At 37.1% G+C, this 20,933-nt stretch overlaps 1 protein-coding gene, 1 long non-coding RNA gene and 1 pseudogene across 2 annotated transcripts; 1 reads left to right on the top strand and 2 right to left on the bottom strand.

The window, feature by feature from the left end:
- On the bottom strand, nucleotides 1,922-2,485 carry LOC104707698. The gene has a single exon (XM_010424115.1). The coding sequence runs from the start codon at nucleotides 2,483-2,485 to the stop codon at nucleotides 1,922-1,924; it is 564 nt and encodes a 187-aa protein (XP_010422417.1).
- LOC104709751 lies at nucleotides 3,485-4,021 on the bottom strand (annotated as a pseudogene).
- Nucleotides 12,864-13,313, top strand: LOC104707697. The gene is made up of 2 exons (XR_754694.2): nucleotides 12,864-13,087; nucleotides 13,179-13,313. It is a non-coding gene; the product is annotated as an uncharacterized LOC104707697 (long non-coding RNA).

Raw genomic sequence — 20,933 nt, 5'->3', positions numbered from 1 at the left:
GCGTTTGCGGCATTCGATCGTTGTTGTGATTAGGATTATTGTCATAAGAAAGATCGAGCTGGAGACAAGAATCGTGAGCGATATGGCACTGTTCGACATTAAGATCCTCTCGAAGAATAACTATACCGTCGACGATAAGGGTTTGTTTCGAAACAGGAATACTCTGAGACTCCTCTATCTTCTGTTTGACCTCTAACAACGTATCTTTGTAATCTACTTCAATCTCGAACGATGAGCCACTCAGAATCTCCACGAGAAACTTCATATTTGTATTGACAAAAGCTGATCGATGAGAAAACAATTAAAAAAAAAAAATAAAAAATAAGTGATTGCTTTGTTAAAAAAAAATTATGTAGGATATCATTTTCCATAATTTAATTAAGGAAACGTATCAAATGGACCTGATGAGAGGGAAATATATTTATTAAGTTCTCTTGATCGTCTTTGATACCACTTTATCACTGGAGATGAGACTAATCGGGATTTGGGCCGGGGGAGAGTGAGAGATGTGAAGGGAGGAGAAGAGAAATGATCAGTCTATATATGAAGTCATGAAGAGGAAGTAGGATGGAGTTTGTGTAATAGAAGGATTAGGTTAAGTGATACTTGAAGAGTGGTCAGCGTTTGGTCAAAATACTTTTGACCAGTTGTTGATTAGTAATATTCTAATTAATCTAAAAATAATATTTGACTAGGTGCAATGATGCAGAGTGGTCTATATGGTAAGTAAATATTGACCACTGTGTCAAATAATTTGTTCATAAATGTTTCTTTGATCAATATTGTTGTCAAACATTTGAGTTCGTCAACAATTAGAGAATCTCTTATCATTTTAAAACAGTGATATATGTGGTCCGTAACTAATCAATTAATTAGACCACTTTGCGTCGAATATTTTGTGGTCGTAACTCAGAAGTTTTTTGGACTAATTTTCAACTAAATTTTGAATTGGTTAAAAAAATTCAGTGAAAGTTTTGACTATATCGTTGAGAAAAGAATTAGTCACATATTTTGTTATGGTACAGCTGCAGGAAATATTTAGCTATGAAATTCTAAAAACTTTAGCTTAGTTCATCTTCTTAACTAACCTACATATAAATAGTACTCTATATCAATTCTAAAAACTTTAGCAGTTCATCTTCTTTATACTTCTTCGATTTTTTTTCCCCTCTTGATGATGTAAATGAAATGTAACTTGTTGTTGAAGTTTTCTATTAGCTAGGGTTGTTTTGTTTTCCTATTTTAAGGTTGTTCTGCCTCGTTATATCGATTAAAATTTATCTTAATAGTGAGATTCATTAGATCAGAAGTTTCTCGTTCAATCTGAGGGATCGAGATTCAAGTTTGGAACAAAACACTGTCGTATTTTCGTAAACACAACCATCGTGATTGAGATTCTGCTTCGGCTCTACTGTATCTTGAGTTAGTAGTAATTTTGTAAACTCTTTTCGATATTTCATAGATTGTGATTCTAAACTTCTAATAACCTTCTCAAGTCACACTGATTGATTTTTTTGATAATGATATGATCTGTTCCTTCCGTGGAAAATATGAATTTATACAATTCGATCCAAAATATTTATTTTTGGAGAATGCAGAGAAGCTTAAAGCTAAGAGGTTGATCACTGCTAGCCACAAGAAGTAATTCAATAACAAAAAGTTTCAACTCAAAGTTATTTATCGGTAATTACATGTCTTCTGCAGAAAGCTGTGAAACACAAAGCAAACTTTGAACAAAGCAAGAAACTTCAAGAAAGACTAAAAGCTATCATATGAGACTGCTGAGAGCTAAACCTTCAATACAGTAACGTTTTTGTTCTATTTATGGACATGCAATGTTGCTAGAGACTGGCCTCTCTTTGAAGCCAAAGAGTTGTGACCTAATTGAGCCACTGGTCGGGAACGATCTCAACTATCTTCCTCATGTTATGCTCACTTTTACAGGCGAATCTTGAATGCTAATCTTCATCTTAACTGAGTTTGATGGTGGAGACTGAAGTACTTGATGAACCGTCACAGTCGAATCTTGATGACCGTTGATGATCTGTTTCGCTGCGTCTGACGGTGGAGATTGATCGTTGTTCCTCACCGGCGAATCTTGAACGTATATTTCATCGGTCTTCATCACAGGGAAGAAAAGTCGAATATTCAAGACAGCTTCGGTTGTCAAAGGCAAATCCTCACCGTAGATGAGATCACCGATCGGGTTTGACGGTATTGAAGATTGCTCCGATTGAAGAACTGGATCGTTGGGGTTATAAGGGTAAGGAGAGACGAAGAGTATAACTCGAGAGTTGTGGACAATCTTGCATTTTCCGATATAAAGATGATCTTGAAGAACGTTGCCTTGGAAGACAAGGGTTTGTATCAGAACAGGGAAACGTTGATACTTCTCAATCTTCTTTTTGATCTCCGACACTGTGTCCCAGTACCCCAATTCAATGCAGAACTTTTTACCACACTGAGTTTCGAAGAGCACATCCATAGTTGAATCAGTGGTGTTTCAATATCAATGAGAGTCTGTATGAGAGATACTAATGAAGAAGAGAGTGAAGATAGGAGGGAGAAAGAGAAATTATCCATTACTTATAAAGTCAGCGAAAAGCCTCATCAAAGAATCTTAACCGTCAATACTTCCTTTTACTAATATGATCCGACGGTTGTAAGTAAGCATTATTTTGTTACAATTCAACTTCCAAATAGGATCGTTGAAACGCATCGCTTTAGAGAAACATTAAGATCCGACCCATTAGTCCGAAAGCTTGACCCGGCTCTGTTCTTCCACAGATTAGTTCTTCCTATGAGATATTCATCAATGGAAGCAAATTCTTCTTTTGTCGTCGATTAGGTTTCTTTTTCCTTTTGTTGTGAATCAAGTTTCCAATTTTATTGGTGATGTTCTGCCTCGTTAGATGTACGTATCTTGTTATTGAAGTTTCCTTGTTTTATCTGATGTGAGTGTATCAATTTGGAAAAAAAAAAAAAAAGAGAGAAATTATGAACACACCGTAAATCCATAATCTTTAGGGTTCTGCTTGGTTAGGTTCATGGGCAGAGCTAGGTGGATCAATTGACCCTGGTAAAATTTTAAATTTAGTTGAATTTTTAGGAAAAAAATCAAATTGACCCTGATAAAATAACAGACCTCTTAAATTATAACAGACCTCTTAAATTATATTTTGATCCTGATGAATTGAATTCCTAACTCCGCCGCTGGTTAGGTTTTTATCTTTCTCAAGTCATGTGCTCATGCATGTCCTTTGAAGTTTTAGTAAAGTGGTAAAAATTATGGGCTTTGAGTATTATCAATGATGTTACAGAAAAAAAAAACTTTTTTATATTAACCAGTGATTTTTATTTATTAAAGAAAAACCTTAACGTTAGATCAAATCTAAAATAATCAATAATTATCTAAACTAACTTTTAAATAGATAATAAATGTATTGACGATAATAATGAAAGATTTCCAAAGATCTACGGTGCATCAACCTCTCATCTTCGGAGGCTTCCAAGGCGAATATTGAGCTTGATTGGTTTGAAGCACTTGATCATTGTCATTGTTGCTCTCAATCTTCACTCTCGTCAAGACTCTCCTGTTGCCTCTTACCATCACATGCGAATCTTGAACCTTATTGATCCCTTGGGTTGTCTTTGTCTGATAACTATAAATCTTTCTGATCTCATCGGTTGTCAAAGGCCAACCTTGCCCCTCAAAGTGCTCTTCAACTGAAATCCACGGTTCTGGAGGTTGCTCGATTTGGGGTATTTGATCGTCACCGTTGTCATTAGGGTTCTCGTCAGAAGACACGTCGAGTTGGAGAAGAGAATCGTGGACGATCTGGCATTGTTGGACGTTAAGATCCTCTCGAAGAATAACAATGCCATCGACGATGAGGGTTTGTTTTGAAACTGGGATACCTTGAGACTTCTCGATCTTCTATTTTACCTCTAACAGTGTATCCTTGTAATCCACTTCAATCTCGAACGATGAGCCACTCAGAATCTCGACGAGGAATTTCATAATGGTTTTTGTAAAGAAAATTTAGATTGAATTTGGCCTTCAAATATATATATATATTTTCAAAATATACTACTAGACCAAAATAAAGTAAAAAGACTTTCAAAAATAAGAACAATATATACAGTATATTATACTTTATAGAAATTTTGAGATGAGAAAAGTAATTAATTTGTTCATATTTGTAAATTAACTATAAGAACATGTTTAGTAGGACTCTCTCACCCTTCAAAAAATTAAGAAATTACTAAATAATATTATCATTGCACATGCTCTAATGATTAATAATCCTATTTAAAAAATATCGATTGCCAACGGAAATATTTTTATTAGTTCTAAATATATTTGGATTATTATTCGTCTTAGAAACAATTATTTTGGCAATATCAGCAAGTCATGCCTTCCTTCCACACTAGACATGACTAAAATCAAATCATAACTTATTTGAACCGTAATCGGACCGTTTTCGATAATTGAAGGCTTGATTGGTTAACCTAATCGCAATAATCCAATTTGATTAAGTTGATTTTTGTTTGTTTGTTGTTATTAACACATGGTTAACGCTAAAAGATGTTGGTCACGTATTTCATACCCTATTTAAAGGAAAACCTTCTTAATATTGAATCATATTTATAATTAACTTGAATGATAAATATTTATAATTAACTTGAATGATAAAGTAGATAACTTGTTCTTCCACGTGTTCGGTCAGTTTTTCATTTAGCTACCTATGTAAACAATATATCTTTCTATTGGCTCGTTTAAGCTGATCTTATATTATGTTGTTAAAAAAAGAGATATTACATAAGGAAAACATAATAAAATCAGCATCCCTAAAAAATGCAAGCCACCTTAACTAATATCTAAATTATTAAATACAAATTATCTGTATATACATTTTTGGAGACATTTAACAAATAAATTTTGGAGTTGGAATATATTTACAAGCTAGTATTAATTATTAATTTGTTTTTCATTTAATTAATTAATATTAAGTTTCTATTTTTGAAAACAAGATGTTTCATCCTAATAAAATTTCAAAAACAATGGAAACCACTCCTTTTAACATTAAGTATTAAGTTTATAATTAATTTAATTAAAATTAAGTTTCCAATTTTGAAAAACAATATTTTCTTCATACACAAATTTCCTAAACAATCGGCTTATCAATAAACAAATTGATCTTCAATCTTGGAAGATGATCTGTGGCCAAGATTTTGATTTCAACGCATTGATATCCAATTATTTTCTATAACATATGTTCAAAATCAAATAAAATTTAAACGTTATTTTCCCATGTCTAACAAATTATACACACATCTTGGGTCCATATTAATAACTAAAGTTTATTAAAAAAAAACCATGTGGAATTCATGTCAAACAAAAAACTGTTAACAACTTTGATTTGCATTACTATCGGCATTCCGATCCTTTGGATCCAATTGCGGAGTATAGTTTTTGCTCGCTCTCTGGTTAATAAAGGACTTATTAAAAAGGTAGGATCTGGTGCTTCCATTTTTGTATGTACTGATCCATGGATCTCTGCTCAATCCCCGAGACCAGCTCTGAGCACAGGGTTGTCATCTGATCCTCTGCTCCGCGTTATAAATCTTATTGACAGGAGTTCAAATTTTTGGGATATGGCTCAGCTTACGGCTACATTTATACTGTAATATGTTGCTATAATTTCTGCCTTATCGTTGCGACAACCGGATAAACCGGATTTGCTGGGATGACATTTTACTAAGTCTGGTAAATATTCTGTAGAATCAGGGTACAATATTCTTCGTTCAAGTGTGACGACTCCCTCTGAGTCGGAGGTATATGGACCGGACTTTGTACCTCTTCAGGCTTGTGTGGAAAATTTGGTGACCACCGAAACTTTGTCACTTTATGTGGCAAGTACTTTTGGGTTGTGTGGTGGTTACAACTAATCTACGGAAACGTGGTATGAGTTGTGATGCTGCATGTGGCCTTTGTGGTTTTCGGGAGGAGACGATTAATCATACCCTCTTTAAATGTCTGCCAGCTTGGCAGGTTTGGGCTTTGTAGCAGTTCCTGACGGTCCTAGGTGTTTTTCCTTTGGAATCAGTTTTACAAACATGGATTTTCTCTTTTGACGGTTTACAAATGTTCCAACACAGGAACTTTTTTCCTGGATTTTGTGGTATATCTGGAAAGCACACAATGATAAACTTTTCAGTAATCTGGACTCAAACCCCCTTACAATTCTGTAGTTAGCGGAGGATGAGGCAAAAGTATTGGTTATGGCTCAGACAGAGGATATAGTATTAGCATCGAATATTACCATTGCGGCCGTCCCCTGTGGAAGTGGGGGATTAGGGGTTCCTAGGTCTTTGTCGAGTTATATTTGTTTTGTAGATGGTTCCTAGAAAGCAACAGATCGTTATGTGGGTAAAGGATGGTTTTGCACGTCGCGCTGGGGTGACGCCCCTACTATGGGAGCTGCCAACCTTCGCTGTAGTCTCTCCCCTCTTCATACCGGGATTGAAGCCCTTATTTGGGCTATGCATTATATGATTGGGATGGATAACCAATCTGTCATCTTCCTCACCGACTGCTTTGACTTAGTCAAAATGGTGTCTTCGGCTTCCGAGTGGCCAGTTTTTACGTCTTATTTGGAGGACATACAAGCGGAGAAAGAGGAGTTTGCTTCTTTTTCATTAGTCTACTTCCATCGCTCTCAGAATGGTAAAGCGGATCATTTAGCGCAACGTGTTCGCACAGTTCCACACTTAGTTACCTATGTAAACAATGTTCCTTCGTATTGACTTCTTTGAGCTAATCTTGTACTATGTTGTCAAAAAAAAAAACTTTTATTTGCATTGCACAACTAAACTATAATATACTAAATACAAAACTACAATACAAAATTATATTGTACATTTAAAACATACAAAACTACCATACACATTTTTTTTACAATACAAAATTATATTTTACATATATTTAAAATAATAAAAATACTACTATCTGTAAAAAAAAAAAAAAAACACACACACATACAGTCTATAAATCACTACTTATTTAATTGTATGTTCCTATAATAAAACAATGAATCTCAAACAAAATACTATATACACTAACTAATATATCTATATTTGTAAGATTTGTACATTTAAAAAAAATACAAATTAAACATTAGTTATATAAATAGTTAATCTACGAAACAAATTAAATTTTTTTTAAATAGTTCCGTAGTGTATCGCGGATGAATATCTTTGCGAATATTAATCAGTTAGCGATTATGCATCGCAATACTTAAATTGAAATTCATTTTTTGCAAACAAAATTGATAACAATAATAATTAGTGATGATATTTTATTTTACATATCATTCAGAATTGTAACAAAAGGAAATCTGTTGTTAAGATAATATTTGATTATTTGTATCATCGGAAATCTTGGAAATCACAACAACCAATATGTTTAACGGTCTACAATCGACTCACAACTATTATAAATACACACCATGGTTTTTCCCAATTATTCACTTGAAATATTTCAAACGTAATTCAAAAAAATCCTTCCTCTGCATAACAGAACATGTTACGAAAGATATACATGTTTGTAATACTACTCATATATCTAATATATGTGTGGTTTTCTCATAAATTGTGTTAAATTTTAACAATCTTATTATTATTTTTTTTATCAACAAAAAGATCAATTCATATGTGCCAATTAGAAGAAAAAGAATCTACAAACAAAGTATGAGACAGAATCTACAAACAAAGTATGAGATAGATACGTATGCGCTTGGCATGCCAGTGAATCCACACTTACATTTTCATTTTTCGAAATAGAGGCATTTACATTTTAACAATCTTAATACAACTAACATATACAATTTATTTACTGTTTCAGACTTTCAGTAGATGTTCGTCGAGTCGTGCATATGGAGATGAAATAGAGAAGGAGACTGATGTGGTCCTAGAACCAAAGTAAGCTTCTCAACTTATAATTTATAAAGAAGTTAATAGTCGACAATATATATGACGTTAATGATCAAACTGTTAAACGTGAACATGCAGCAACAAAATTATACTGTTAGATTAAGCTTGAGATAGTTTAAGGCTCAAAAAAGTATATTTAGGAGAAAAACTAAATATACGTATTTGTATTTTAAGAGATATCTAAAATATGTTACATTTCCTATTTAGATTAGGAAATTTATGCTAAGGGTTTTTATATTTAAGGAGATGCAATGATGTTGCATAACCTATGAGTTTTAGAGAGATTGTTTTGAGAGTTTGAGAGTTTAAAGGTTTTGAGAGAGTTTCCTTTGAGATTAATAAAGAGAGTAATTCTTTAGATTGAGTTCTTGAATAATCTTTCTTATTCTATATTTGGTATCAGAGCAAGGTTCGTGAGATATCATGGGAGAGATTACGGAGACATCGAACATGGTGCCGAGGAAGATAACAAACAAAAGCTCGGCGAAGCTAAAAGAAGGAATTTCCTCTTCGATCAAGTGTCCTATGCTAAACTCAGCCAACTACACGGTATGTGTCATGCGTATGAAGATTCTACTCAAAGCTCATAAGGTCTGGGATATCATTGAAAATCCGACAGGAGATGCTGAGCAGAATGACATGGCCACAACCTTGTTGTTCCAATCAATCCCGGAGGCACTTATTCTACAAGTAGGAGAGCTAGACTCGGCAAAGAAGGTGTGGGAAGCTATTAAAGCAAGACACATGGGGGCAGAACGTGTTAAGGAGGCAAGGTTACAGACTTTGATGGCTGAGTTCGATCATTTGAAGATGAAGGATACTGAAAAAATTGATGACTTTGCTGGCAAGTTATCCAAAATTTCCTCAAAATCAGCATCACTCGGAGAAGATATGGAGGAACCTAAACTTGTTAAGAAATTCTTAGAGTCTTCCCCGCATAAAGTACATACACATCGTCACTTCGCTTGAGCAAGTGTTGGATCTTAAGAGCAGTAGCTTTGAAGATATTGTAGGACGTCTCAAATCCTATGAAGAACGCACAGCTGAAGAAGAAGAGGCTCAGGAAGAACAAAGCAAACTGATGTACACTAACATGGAACATCAGTCACCTCAGGAGCAGCGTGATTTCACCGGAGAACATAGAGGCAGAGGAAGAAGAGGACGCTTCTATGGTAGAGGAAGAGGTCGAGGACGCTACAATGGAGGACGAGATACTTCAAGAATAACTTGTTATCGGTGTGATAAAACTGGTCACTTCGCCTCGAACTATCCTGATCGTTTGCTGAAATTTCAAGAAGCACAAAAAAGTGATAACAAGAGTACAAGGGAAGCGGATGAACTCATGATACACGAGGTAGTATACCTCAATGAAGAGAAAGTTGTGCCAAGCAAGTATGAAACGAATAGCGGAGAAAAAAATACATGGTACCTAGATAATGGAGCTAGCAACCATATGACTAGGGACCAAAGGTATTTTTCAAAATTAGACACATTCATTCAAAGAAAAGTAAGGAAAGGGGTAATTTGTATCACACGAATTCAATGATTTTTGTGCTAACTCCGGTATAATGCGACATCTTACAGCCCCTTACACTCCACAACAAAACGGAGTTGTGGAAAGACGGAATAGGACGCTAATGGAGATGACTCGAAGCATTTTCAAGCATATGCGAGTTCCGAATTACTTATGGGGGGAAGCTGTTAGGCACTCTACATATCTTTTAAACCGAATTGCTACAAGAGCACTCAAGGAACAAACTCCATATGAGATGTTTCGATCTATGAAGCCCAATATCAACCACTTTCGAGTGTTTGGCTGCATCGGGTATGCAAAAACAGAGGTACCACACTTAAAGAAACTGGACGACAGAACGCGGGTGTTAGTCTCTTTGGGTACGAAACCAGGATCAAAGTCTTATAGGATGTACGATCCACGATCCACAATACCGGAAGATAGTGGTAAGTCGTGATGTTGTTTTTGATGAAACAAAGGGCTGGAGCTGGAATCAAAACAGAGATGAGGAGAATAAAGCTGGAGAGTTTATGATCAGTCTCGGAGTTTACAGAAACTATGGTATTGAAAACGCAGAACAAGTCCGTAGCGAAGCAGAATTTGACACAGCTGTTGGGACCACAAATAATGATCAATCAGAGATTGTGGCTACAAGAGATGCTGGAAGTGTTGAAGCAGATACCACCGACAGTAGAGATGATGATAGTGAGGATGAGGACCAAAGAGTAATTGAGCTGAGACGATCACAAAGAGAGACACGTAGACCGAAGTATCCCAATGATTATGTGCTATTATCCGAGGAAGAAGGAGAACATTTGTTAATGTGTCTTAACAATGAACCATGTAACTTTGGTGAGGCAAGAAATTCTGAAAACTGGATGCGTACTTGCGAAGATGAGATTCAGTCGATCACAGAGAATTATACATGGGACCTTGTTGAACTTCTACTAGGAGCAAAACCAATTGGTTTCAAGTGGGTCTTTAAGCTTAAGAGGAACAATGACGAAAGCATTAATAAATACAAAGCTAGACTTGTTGCCAAGGGGTACGTACAAAGACATGGGATCGATTATGAAGATGTTTTTGCTCCGGTGACAAGAATTGAGACAATACGACTCCTCATCAGTCTCTCAGCGGCAAATGGATGGGAAATCCATCACTTAGACGTTAAGACGACATTTCTTCATGAGGATCTAAAGGAGACTGTTTATATGATGCAACCAGAGGGGTTTGTTGTTAAAGGAAGTGAAGACAACGTCTATAGACTCAACAAAGCATTGTACGGACTGAAGCAAGCTCCAAGGATGTGGAATGATAAGTTGAATCGAGTTCTCAATGAGCTTCAGTTCAAACAATGTTCAAAGGAACCTTCGGTCTATCAGAGAAAGGTGAATCGAGATATTCTTCTTGTTGCGGTTTATGTCGACGATCTCTTTGTGTTAGGAACCAATGTTGAGGCTATAGAAGGATTCAAGAAAGAGATGTCATCTCAATTTAAAATGAGTAACCTTGGTAAGTTGACTTATTATCTAGGTATTGAAGTATGTCAAAACAGAGATGGAATAACTTTGTGTCAAAGACGATATGCATCTAAAATCTTGGAGAAAGCTGGGATGTCAAAGTGTAACTTGACACATACACCAATGGAGTCTGGCCTAAAACTGTCAAAAGCTTTGGACGAGAGAGACATTGATGCCACAAGATATAGAAAGATTGTGGGATGCCTTCGCTATCGGCTCCATACTCGACCAGACTTGTCCTTCTGTGTAGGAGTACTAAGTTGATATATGCATAATCCTAAGAATCCCATGGAGCGGCAATGAAGCAATGTTTAAGGTATTTGCAGGGAACGATGACGCTAGGACTCAAGTTCGCAAGATCCACCTCCACGGTTCCAAAACTGATTGGTTTTAGTAATAGCAGTCATAATGTGGACCCAGATGATGGTAAGAGCACAACCCGCCATGTTTTCTACCTAGGAGGGAGTTTAATTTCTTGGTGTTCTCAGAAACAAGAGACAGTTGCTTTGTCATCATGTGAGGCTGAGTTTATGGCGGCTACAGAAGCGGCAAGACAAGCGATATGGTTACAAGACTTGCTCATCGAGATCACCGAGTTGCCACGTGAAAAAGTTGTCATCCGAATAGATAATGAATCGGCTATTGCCCTCACCAAGAACCCAATATTCCATGGTCGAAATAAAAACATACACACAAGGTACCATTTCATAAGAGAGTGTGTTGAGAATGGACAGATTGAGGTTGAGCATGTTCCCGGAGATAAGCAAAGGGCGGACATCTTAACAAAAAGGGAAAATCACATTTTAAACCTTCAAAGTGTTACTGATAGCACTTTCAATCTCGAGAGAATTTCACTAACACTATAAACCTTTAAAATGATTTCACTAACATTTTAAACCTTAAAACTAACTTTTCTATTTGTACCGCCATGAAAGATGACGGAACAGTAATATCCGTCAACGTGAAATAGTTAAATTATGTTGGTTTGATTTAAATACTTGTTTAATTATTTTAATTTAATTATTTATGACGATGGATAAAAAAAATAAAAATACATCAAAGCTAGAAAAAATGAAGAATCAGAGATAAGGTTAAAACATTTGACAAATGTAAAATTGAAGACGACAATATATTTAGAAGATTTATTGGTTTCCAATGAAAAGTCAATCGATTTGAATCAGAATCCAGTGGAGATGCATTTATTAAAAGGTTAATAATGTGAAGAGTAATGTCGTAAAAGTTTTTTCTATAATGAAGATGAACACAAATTTATTTTTTATATTTTTATTTATTTATAATGATTAAAACTAATTAAAATTTAAATTAAACCAACATTCTTTAACTATTTCACGTTGAAGAATATTATTATTCCATTATTTTTTATGGCGGTACAAAAATGAAAGTTGGTTTTAAGGTTTAAAGTGTTAGTAAAATCATTTTAAAGGTTCAAAGTGTTAGTAAAATCATTTTAAAAGTTTATAGTGTTAGTGAAATTCTCTTGAGGTTTAAAGTGCTACCCAGTGACACTTTGAAGGTTTAAAACGTGATTTTCCCTTAACAAAAGCATGTGGAAGGATCAAGCACAAAGAGATGAAGGATCTCATTGGCTTGAAGGATACGAGTGAAGAAGATTTCAAGCTTAAGAGTGAGAATGTTGGATTAAGCTTGAAATAGCTTAAGGTCCAAGAAAAGTATATTTAGGAGAAAAGCTAAATATACATATTTGTATTTTAGGAGATATCTAAAATATGTTACATTTCCTATTTAGATTAGGAAATTTATGTTAATGGTTTTTATATTTAAGGAGATGCAAGGGTGTTGCATAACCTATGAGTTTTAGAGAGATTGTTTTGAGAGTTTGAGATCTTAAAGGTTTTGAGAGAGTTTCCTTTGAACTCAATAAAGAGAGTAATTCATTAGTTTGAGTTCTTGAACAATCTTTCTTATTCTATATATACGGTGTATTGCAATTGGAGATTATGATATGAGAAGGATTTGATCTAACTTATAAGAAGGAACCTCTCTCTTACGTGCTTGAGATTTTGGATATTCCATGAAGGTAATAAAACAAAATTTATAACTTCCCCGAGATTATTTGATCTGAAAGAAAGATTATGTGTTTTATGACCTATAAAATTATACATCTTTAGGTAAGGCATGTCTTATGAATGGTCATGGATTTTCCAAGACGATGACTCAAAAATATCCAGAACTAGAGATGAAAAAACCATGTACGTAAACTTTGTACTTATACCAATTTAAGACTTTCATTGTTGCCGTCCCCATCAGAATTTAAGGAACAAGAACACGACATCTTTTTAAATAGGTAGTTATGACTACTTTCTATGGTTTTTTTTATTGCTTTATATAGAAGAGACTATTGAGCCTAAAGAGATAAGGATAACACCAATAAAACGATAACACCAAACGAAAATGAAAATATCCAAAACCAAATAAAAAGCAAGAACACCCAACACCAAATCTTCGAAGTTTCTTCACCGCCTAGACATCATAAAGTGGATTAGGTTTTCTCACTCGAGTGGGCCTTTTGTCACGAACGAGCCCATCAATACCCTCCCCACGAACAATAACCTTGTCCTCAAGGTTTGGTGTAAACTCGGGAAAACTCTCCACGACCTGCTGTTCACTCTCCCAAGTAGCGTCTTCATCAGTTAAGCCCTTCCACTTAATCAGCAATTCAACATGAGATTTGCCTCCCAGACGAACATGTCGTCGACAAAGTGCACTCATGTTGCAAATGGAGGTAGCCATTCTCCCGCAGAGGGGGAAGCTCACCCGTATGCAGTACCGTGGAACCCACGTATGGCTTCAAAAGAGCCACGTGAAACACAGGGTGGATTCGCGATCCTGCAGGCAAGTTGAGTCTGTACGCAACTGCTCCTACCTGTTCTTCAACATGAAATGGCCCAAAAAATTTATGAGCCAACTTCTGTGATGTACGGCGAAGAACAGAACGTTGTCGATACGGTTGAAGTCGAAGATAGACCCAACTACCGCATTCCAACTTTACATCACGACGCTTGGCATCCACCAATTGTTTGTTGCGGTTGTTAGCCTTGTGAAGATGCTGCTTAAGCTCCGACAACAGCTCGTCGCGGGACGCGAGTTGTTCATCAACCTCCGCCAGCGTGGAGGACCCTACCTCATATATTGGAATCGCCAGTGGAGCTCGCCCGTAGAGAGCTTGGAACGGAGTCATGCCGGTGGAAGCATGATACGACGTGTTGTACCAAAACTCGGCCCATGGAAGAAGAGCACTCCACTGCGTAATTCGGTTTTGAACAAAGCATCGGAGGAATTGTTCGATACACCGATTAACCACCTTAGTCTGTCTGTCCGTCTGCGGGTGGTAAGACGAAGACATCCGCAACTTCGTGCCTGCCAGCTTCCAAAACTCTCGCCAAAATAAGCTCACAAACACTGGATCACAGTTGCTTACTATCGATCGCGGCATACCATGCAGCTTTACAATCGAGTCCACAAATCGTGTAGCCACTACCTTATCCGTATACGGGTGCGTTAGTTGAACCAGGTGCGCTGACTTGGTTAGCCTTTCGACAACCACCATGATGGTCGTGTGTCCATTCGACCAAGGCAACCCATCAACAAAGTCCATTGACACATCCTCCCATACCTTATCAGGAACCGGCAAGTGTTGTAGGACTCTCGCGGACGCTAAGGACGTCGACTTGGCCCATTGACAAACGTCACACGGTGCATAGATGGCCAATAGAAATGTCTTGCCAGCCGTTTATAGGTCCGTAGGACACCGGAATGGCCGCCCATAGGGGTGTCATAGTACTCTTGTAGAAGTTGGAGAACCAATGGCGATTTAGGCGGTACCAAGACAAGGTTCTTGTAACAGAGCAGTCCATCTTGCCATGCATATGGCTCACCTGGCCGGATATGCGCCAGCTTCCCTAGACGCTGCATATACTCGTCCATCTTAGATAATTCCTGAATGTCATCCCACAAAGACGTTCGTTGCACAAACATATCATTGAGTACATGACTACCGGACACCCGAGACAATGCATCAGCAACGACGTTACTTTTTCCGGGCTTATAAGTAATCTCGTAATCGTAGCCGACCAGCTTTCCCATACACTTCTGCTGTTCCGGCGTTAAAATTCGCTGCTCTAAAAGGTAGCGCAGGCTCATTTGGTCCGTTTGTATACAGAATCGTCTTCCCAAAAGATAGGGCCTCCAGGTACGTATCGCCACCACGATTGCTAACATCTCTCGCGCATACATAGACCAAGATTTTTTTGTCACACCAAGAGTTCGACTCATGAAGGCAATGGGCTGATCACCCTGGGTTAGTACTGCCCCAATGCCTTCATCCGACGCATCAGTCTGGATTACAAATGGCTTAGAAATATCCGGTAATGCAAAAGTCGGTGTCGTCGTCATTGCGGTCTTTAACGCATTGAAGGTTGTTTCCGCTTCTGGCCCCCATCCAAAAGCTCCCTTGCGCAACATGTTCGTTAGAGGCCGCACTATCACTCCATATTCCTTGACGAACTTCAGGTAATATCCGGTTAACCCAAGGAAGCCACGCAATTCCGTGATGGTAGTAGGTGTAGGCCAATCCAACATGGCTTGGATTTTTGTCCGATATACCCGTACACCCTAACCCGAGATCATATGGTCTAAATACTCCAACTCCTGCTGATCAAAATCACATTTTTTAAGCTTAACCGCGAGTTGTCGACTTCGCAGAATTGAGAAGACTTCCCTCACATGTTCCAAATGAGTCTCCCAAGTGGCGTTATACACAAGTTTATCGTTAAAAAACACCAAAACAAAATTTTGCAAAACAGGCCGAAAGATGTCATTCATCAATGCTTGGAATGTCGAGGGAGCATTACCAAGGCGTTACAGAGTCTGAAAGGCATTACCAAGTACTCATAATGTCCATTATGTGTTCAGAAAGCTGTTTTGGGAACGTCTTCCAGATGCATACGAACCTGGTGATATCCCGCAGTTAGATCAAGTTTGGTAAAGAAGACTGCCCCATGAAGCTCATCCAGCATGTCCTCGATGGTGGGAATTGGGAAGCGATCCTTGATGGTTACCGAGTTGAGAGCCCGGTAATCAGTACAAAATCGCCACGTTCCATCTTTCTTTTTTACCAAAAGCACTGGCGATGAAAACGGACTCGAACTGGTCCTTATGATTCCCGTTTGCAACATTTCACTTACTTGTTTTTTGATTTCTTTCTTCTCAAAATGGGCATAACGGTACGGCTGTACGTTGACCGGATCGGTTCCTTCTTTCAATATGATGTGGTGTTCAATCTCACGATGTGGTGGCAACTGTGTGGGTGGTTCGAACAAATCTGCGAACCACCAACCAATGTACGCATCTCCTCTGGAATAGTCGGTTCACGCTCCGTAGTTGCACTAACGTGAACAGCAAACAGATCCTGACCAGAACAAACTTCTTTTTCTACCTCGGGTAAAGCTGCCTCATGTAGCTCTGATTGCAACCCTTGAAGTCTTTGGACCGTGCCTTCCCAATCAAACTCCATAGTGTGAGCCATTGCACCCCAAGCACCATGTCTAAACCTACTAAAGGCAAGATGTACAATGTCATGATAAAGTCCGCTCCACCGACTCTCACCGCAACGTTAGCAAATTTTCCCTTGCACTGCAAGGGTTTTCCGTTGGCGACCTTTAGTGAAAACGCATTCACCGGTGTCACTAACAACTTAAGCTCTCGGCCAATCCTCTCACGGACGAAGTTGTGTTGGGAACCATTGTCCACCAATGCGGTCAGCCTTTGTTTGCCAATCACAGCTTGAAGTCGCAAGGTCTGAGGTGCGCTCCACCCGGTTAGTGCGTAAGCTGAAATCTCGGCTGACTCTGATTCCTCTTCCTCCTCTCCTGCAACTTTGTACCCAGGGTCATCTTCCCCTTCCATAACGAACAACTGAGGTTGCTTGCACTTGTGTCCCGGTAGGAACTTCTCGTCACAGCTAAAACATAGTCCCAAGCTACGTTTTCTCTTGAGCTCCTCCCAGCTAAGCTTACGCGGGGTTTGTGAGTTGTTCTCCTTGGGTGGCGGTTCGCTTTCCTTGAATGCACTCACACGATTCACCGGGCTAGATGCATATGTATGTGGTGCAGATGTCTTGAACTTCCTCTGCTGTCGTTGAAGTTGTTCATCCTTCATTCTCGCCAGGTTCAAGACCTCTTTCAGTGACTTGGGCCTGAACATGCGTACGCTGTCAGCAATGGTCGGGTCCAATCCTCCTACATACGTACCAATTAAAGCCTTTTGCGTCCACCCCTCAACCTTGTTTTTGTAACCGCTAAAACTCTCGCTGGTATTCCTGTAAGGTGCCCGTTTGCTGAATTTTTGACAAAGCTTCATCAAAATCCTCACCTTTAGCTGGACCGAATCGCACCCACAACTCCTCCTCGAATACTTGCCAAGTGAGAACGACAACGTTGTCCCGTAAGGCCTTCGAAGTAGCCTGCCACCACTCATTCGCTTCTTCCTCCAGGTGGTACGATGCAAATCCGACCTTCTGATCCGCCGGGGTTTGGTTGTAGTCGAAATATTGTTTGACTTTACTTAACCAAGCTGTCGGATCTCCCTCCTGGAACCTCGGAAAGTCAAGCTTCACGGTCCTTCCCGTTGCCACTGGATTTATCATGTCCCCTCGAATCACCGCTCCATGAAGTTGGTGGAACGTAGAACACTTCCTTCTCCTTCACGATCAGCCGTTACTGCCGTAGTCAATCTGTCGATCGCTGCTTCCATTGCCTGAAACCGGTCTGAGAATCCTTGATTCATCTGTTGAACTTCTCCCTTCAAGTCCAACACATTAGCCTCCAATTCTTCAATTCTCTCTTTGTTAGTACCTGCCATGTTTGATACCACGCAAGGGGTGGTCCAGATCAAACTTGATATTGATAGTGGATGTAGGGTGATATTGATACCACAAGGTGGTCCGGATCAATAGCAGGATGATGGTTCTGATACCACTTGTTGTGGTCCCGATCAGAGTTTAAGGAACAAGAACACATGATTTTTTTTAATAAGTAGTTATGACTACCTTCTATGGTTTTTTTATTGCTTTATATAGAAGAGATTATTGAGTCTGAAAAGATAAAGATAACACCAAGAAAACGATAACACCATACGGAAACAAAAATATCCAAAACCAAATAGAAAGCAAGAGCACCCAACGACAAATCTTCGAAGCTTCTTCACCCCCTAGACATTGTAACGTGGATTAGGCTTTCTCACTCGAGTGGGCCTTTTGTCACGAACGAGCCCATCATTCATCCATTTACAAACTATATTGAATCCATATTTGAAAAAATTAATGAAGCTATGAAATCTCTGTTCGAGCTAACCATAACTACGAAGGCGAAACTCAAGCAACGCTTTCAAGTTTCCTAATTAACATCTTCTTATGCAAATTTCCTAAAATCTAAAATGTATATTATATTATCCTCTAATTGGGTAAAACTAAGAAGCATCTCAACCTTAATTATTTGATTTCAAACAACTGAAATTTCACGAAATCCATATCACATTCTACCAAACGAAGTCTGCCAAGATCAAATTGTAATATGGACATAAAGATTATTAAATTGGATAATTTAAGTCAGCTTGTGTAATGAAATGTAGAAAAACACAAAGAAGGTTGATAAAAAAAAAAACACAAAGACATTATTTGTTTTATACAGTATATATATATATATATATATATTTAAATTTCTTTTGAATGAAAAATATATTAATTAATAAAACAGAGTATATATGTGTGTATATATATATATCAAATTGATGGGTTAGTGATTGACTCATAAACCCATTATAACCAAACTCATTTGACTCATGAACTCATTTAATCATCAACTTATTTAATCCAACAACTCATTAGGGTCAAAATTTTGAACTCATTAGGTTTCATGAATTGAATTGAATTAGGTTGGCTCATTAATCTTGACCATTTTGACACTCATAATATCAATACATAAAGTATATATTGTATTGGACAACAAAGAAAAGCATAATCAAACTCTATTAATATGATTAAAATTAATGACTTTCTATCTTCTCCGTTTCTCAAATAAACATCAATGCCTTTAGAAAAATATACCACTTAAATATATTTCACATGTTTATAATTTGATGTTTTTAAAATTTACCTGTTCTTATAAAGTGGTTCATTTTATTAAGTCTACGGAAAATTACTAGTTTGACCCAAATTGAGCAGTTAGTTGCTAGCTCATAAAATTTGAGGGTTAGTTGGGTTATTTTCATACCTAAAATACCCTTTTTGTTTTGTTAGAAAAAAAAAGTCAATATACCCTTGGTTAAAAATTTCTCCAATTTCGTTTTTTTGTTTTTTATAAAAGTCTGCCAAACAAGTAATGGCAGATTAATTTTTAAGTGACAGATTTTTTTAATGCGACAGACTTATTTATAAAGTCATGACAGATTTTCATTATTTTAGACAAATTTTTAGTAATTTTGTGGCAGATTTTTTATGATTGTTGTAACAGTTTTTTTTTTCCTTCAAAAATCTGTCACATTGCGACAGATTTTAAAACAGAAAAATAATTACTAGTTTGACATCTAGTGGTGACAGATTTTTTTTTAAGTTATGGCTGATTTTTGGATTGAAGAAAAAATATGTTGTTTGATAACAGATTTTCTAAAGTCTTTTTAAAATTGCTATATTGACCTACATTCACACTATACGTTATGACAGATTTTCTTAAGTTATGACAGTTTTGTTTTTTTCTACTAAAAAATCTGCTGCTTGATAACAAATTTATTATATATGAATACAATGATAACAGATTTGTTTTTCGTTAATATAGTGACAGCAGATTTGTTATCTGTAATGACAGATTAATTATTATGGAGGTTAATGACATTTTTTCTTATATTATTGCTTGATAACAGATTTCTTTTCAGGGTAATGACAGATTATTAGTGTGTTTTGCGACAGATTTTCTTTACGGTTAAGCGACATACTTTTTAAGTAGTTGACATATATGGCGAGAATCTAGGTTTTACCTTATTCTTTCGTGTTTGTCTCGTGCCTCCCCCAATATCGACTCCAATTTTTTCTCTTTTGGATTCATCTTATTTTTCCTCTCTAATGTGGATTAAATCATGCTTTCTTTCCTTTTGAGGTTCATAATTGACTTCTCTATTATTTTCCTTTTAGGTTCTTTTTTTTCATTGCTTCCTTCACGTTTCAGAGTGCATTTGATCGTTACACAACAAGGAGAATATGAAGCAGGTGATTCTCGTTTGTGGTAATTGGATCTTCGACAACAATAAATGGTTGTTTGTTGTCGATAATGAAAGGGGTTCACGAATTCTAGAATGTGATGGTCAAAGTAGTTTTGATGATTGCATTGGAATGGTATATGAGGATTACAGGCTGGATAACAAGGTATTTGATGTTGTGTTGAGTTACAAGATCTCGAAGAGGTTATTGCAGGTTTTACCCGTTGATACAACACCAGTTATTATTGATAATTCTCGTCAGTTGCACACTTTTCTGGGACAATTGAAAAGGGATACATCTCGTCTTTGTGTTGAAGTGAAGAAGAAAATACGGACTGATTCGAATCACAAAGGTAAGAAACGAGGAAGAGATGAAAACGATTGGTTGGAGAAGAGTATCTTGATTTGGCCAGCCAAGCAAAACATGAAGAGATCGATGAAGATGATAGTAGATTTGATTATTGTGATGATTCTGACGGAACAGATTCTGATGATGAGAATTTTACCCTGTATGGAATTCCACTAGAAGAAGAGGATCAAAAAATTGCCAATCAAGAAAAGGAGTTGATCTTTTTTTATTGAAGAAAATAAAGAACCAGTTGATGTCTCAAAGGTAG

Source organism: Camelina sativa, chromosome 8 (assembly GCF_000633955.1).
Source record: "Camelina sativa cultivar DH55 chromosome 8, Cs, whole genome shotgun sequence".
In the NCBI taxonomy this organism is placed as follows: Eukaryota; Viridiplantae; Streptophyta; class Magnoliopsida; order Brassicales; family Brassicaceae; genus Camelina; species Camelina sativa.
This window is presented reverse-complemented; position numbering and strand designations above follow the sequence as displayed.

Excerpts from the sequence above, each read along its gene's own strand:
- LOC104707698 (XM_010424115.1), bottom strand. The coding sequence starts at position 2,485 with ATGGATGTGCTCTTCGAAACTCAGTGTGGTAAAAAGTTCTGCATTGAA.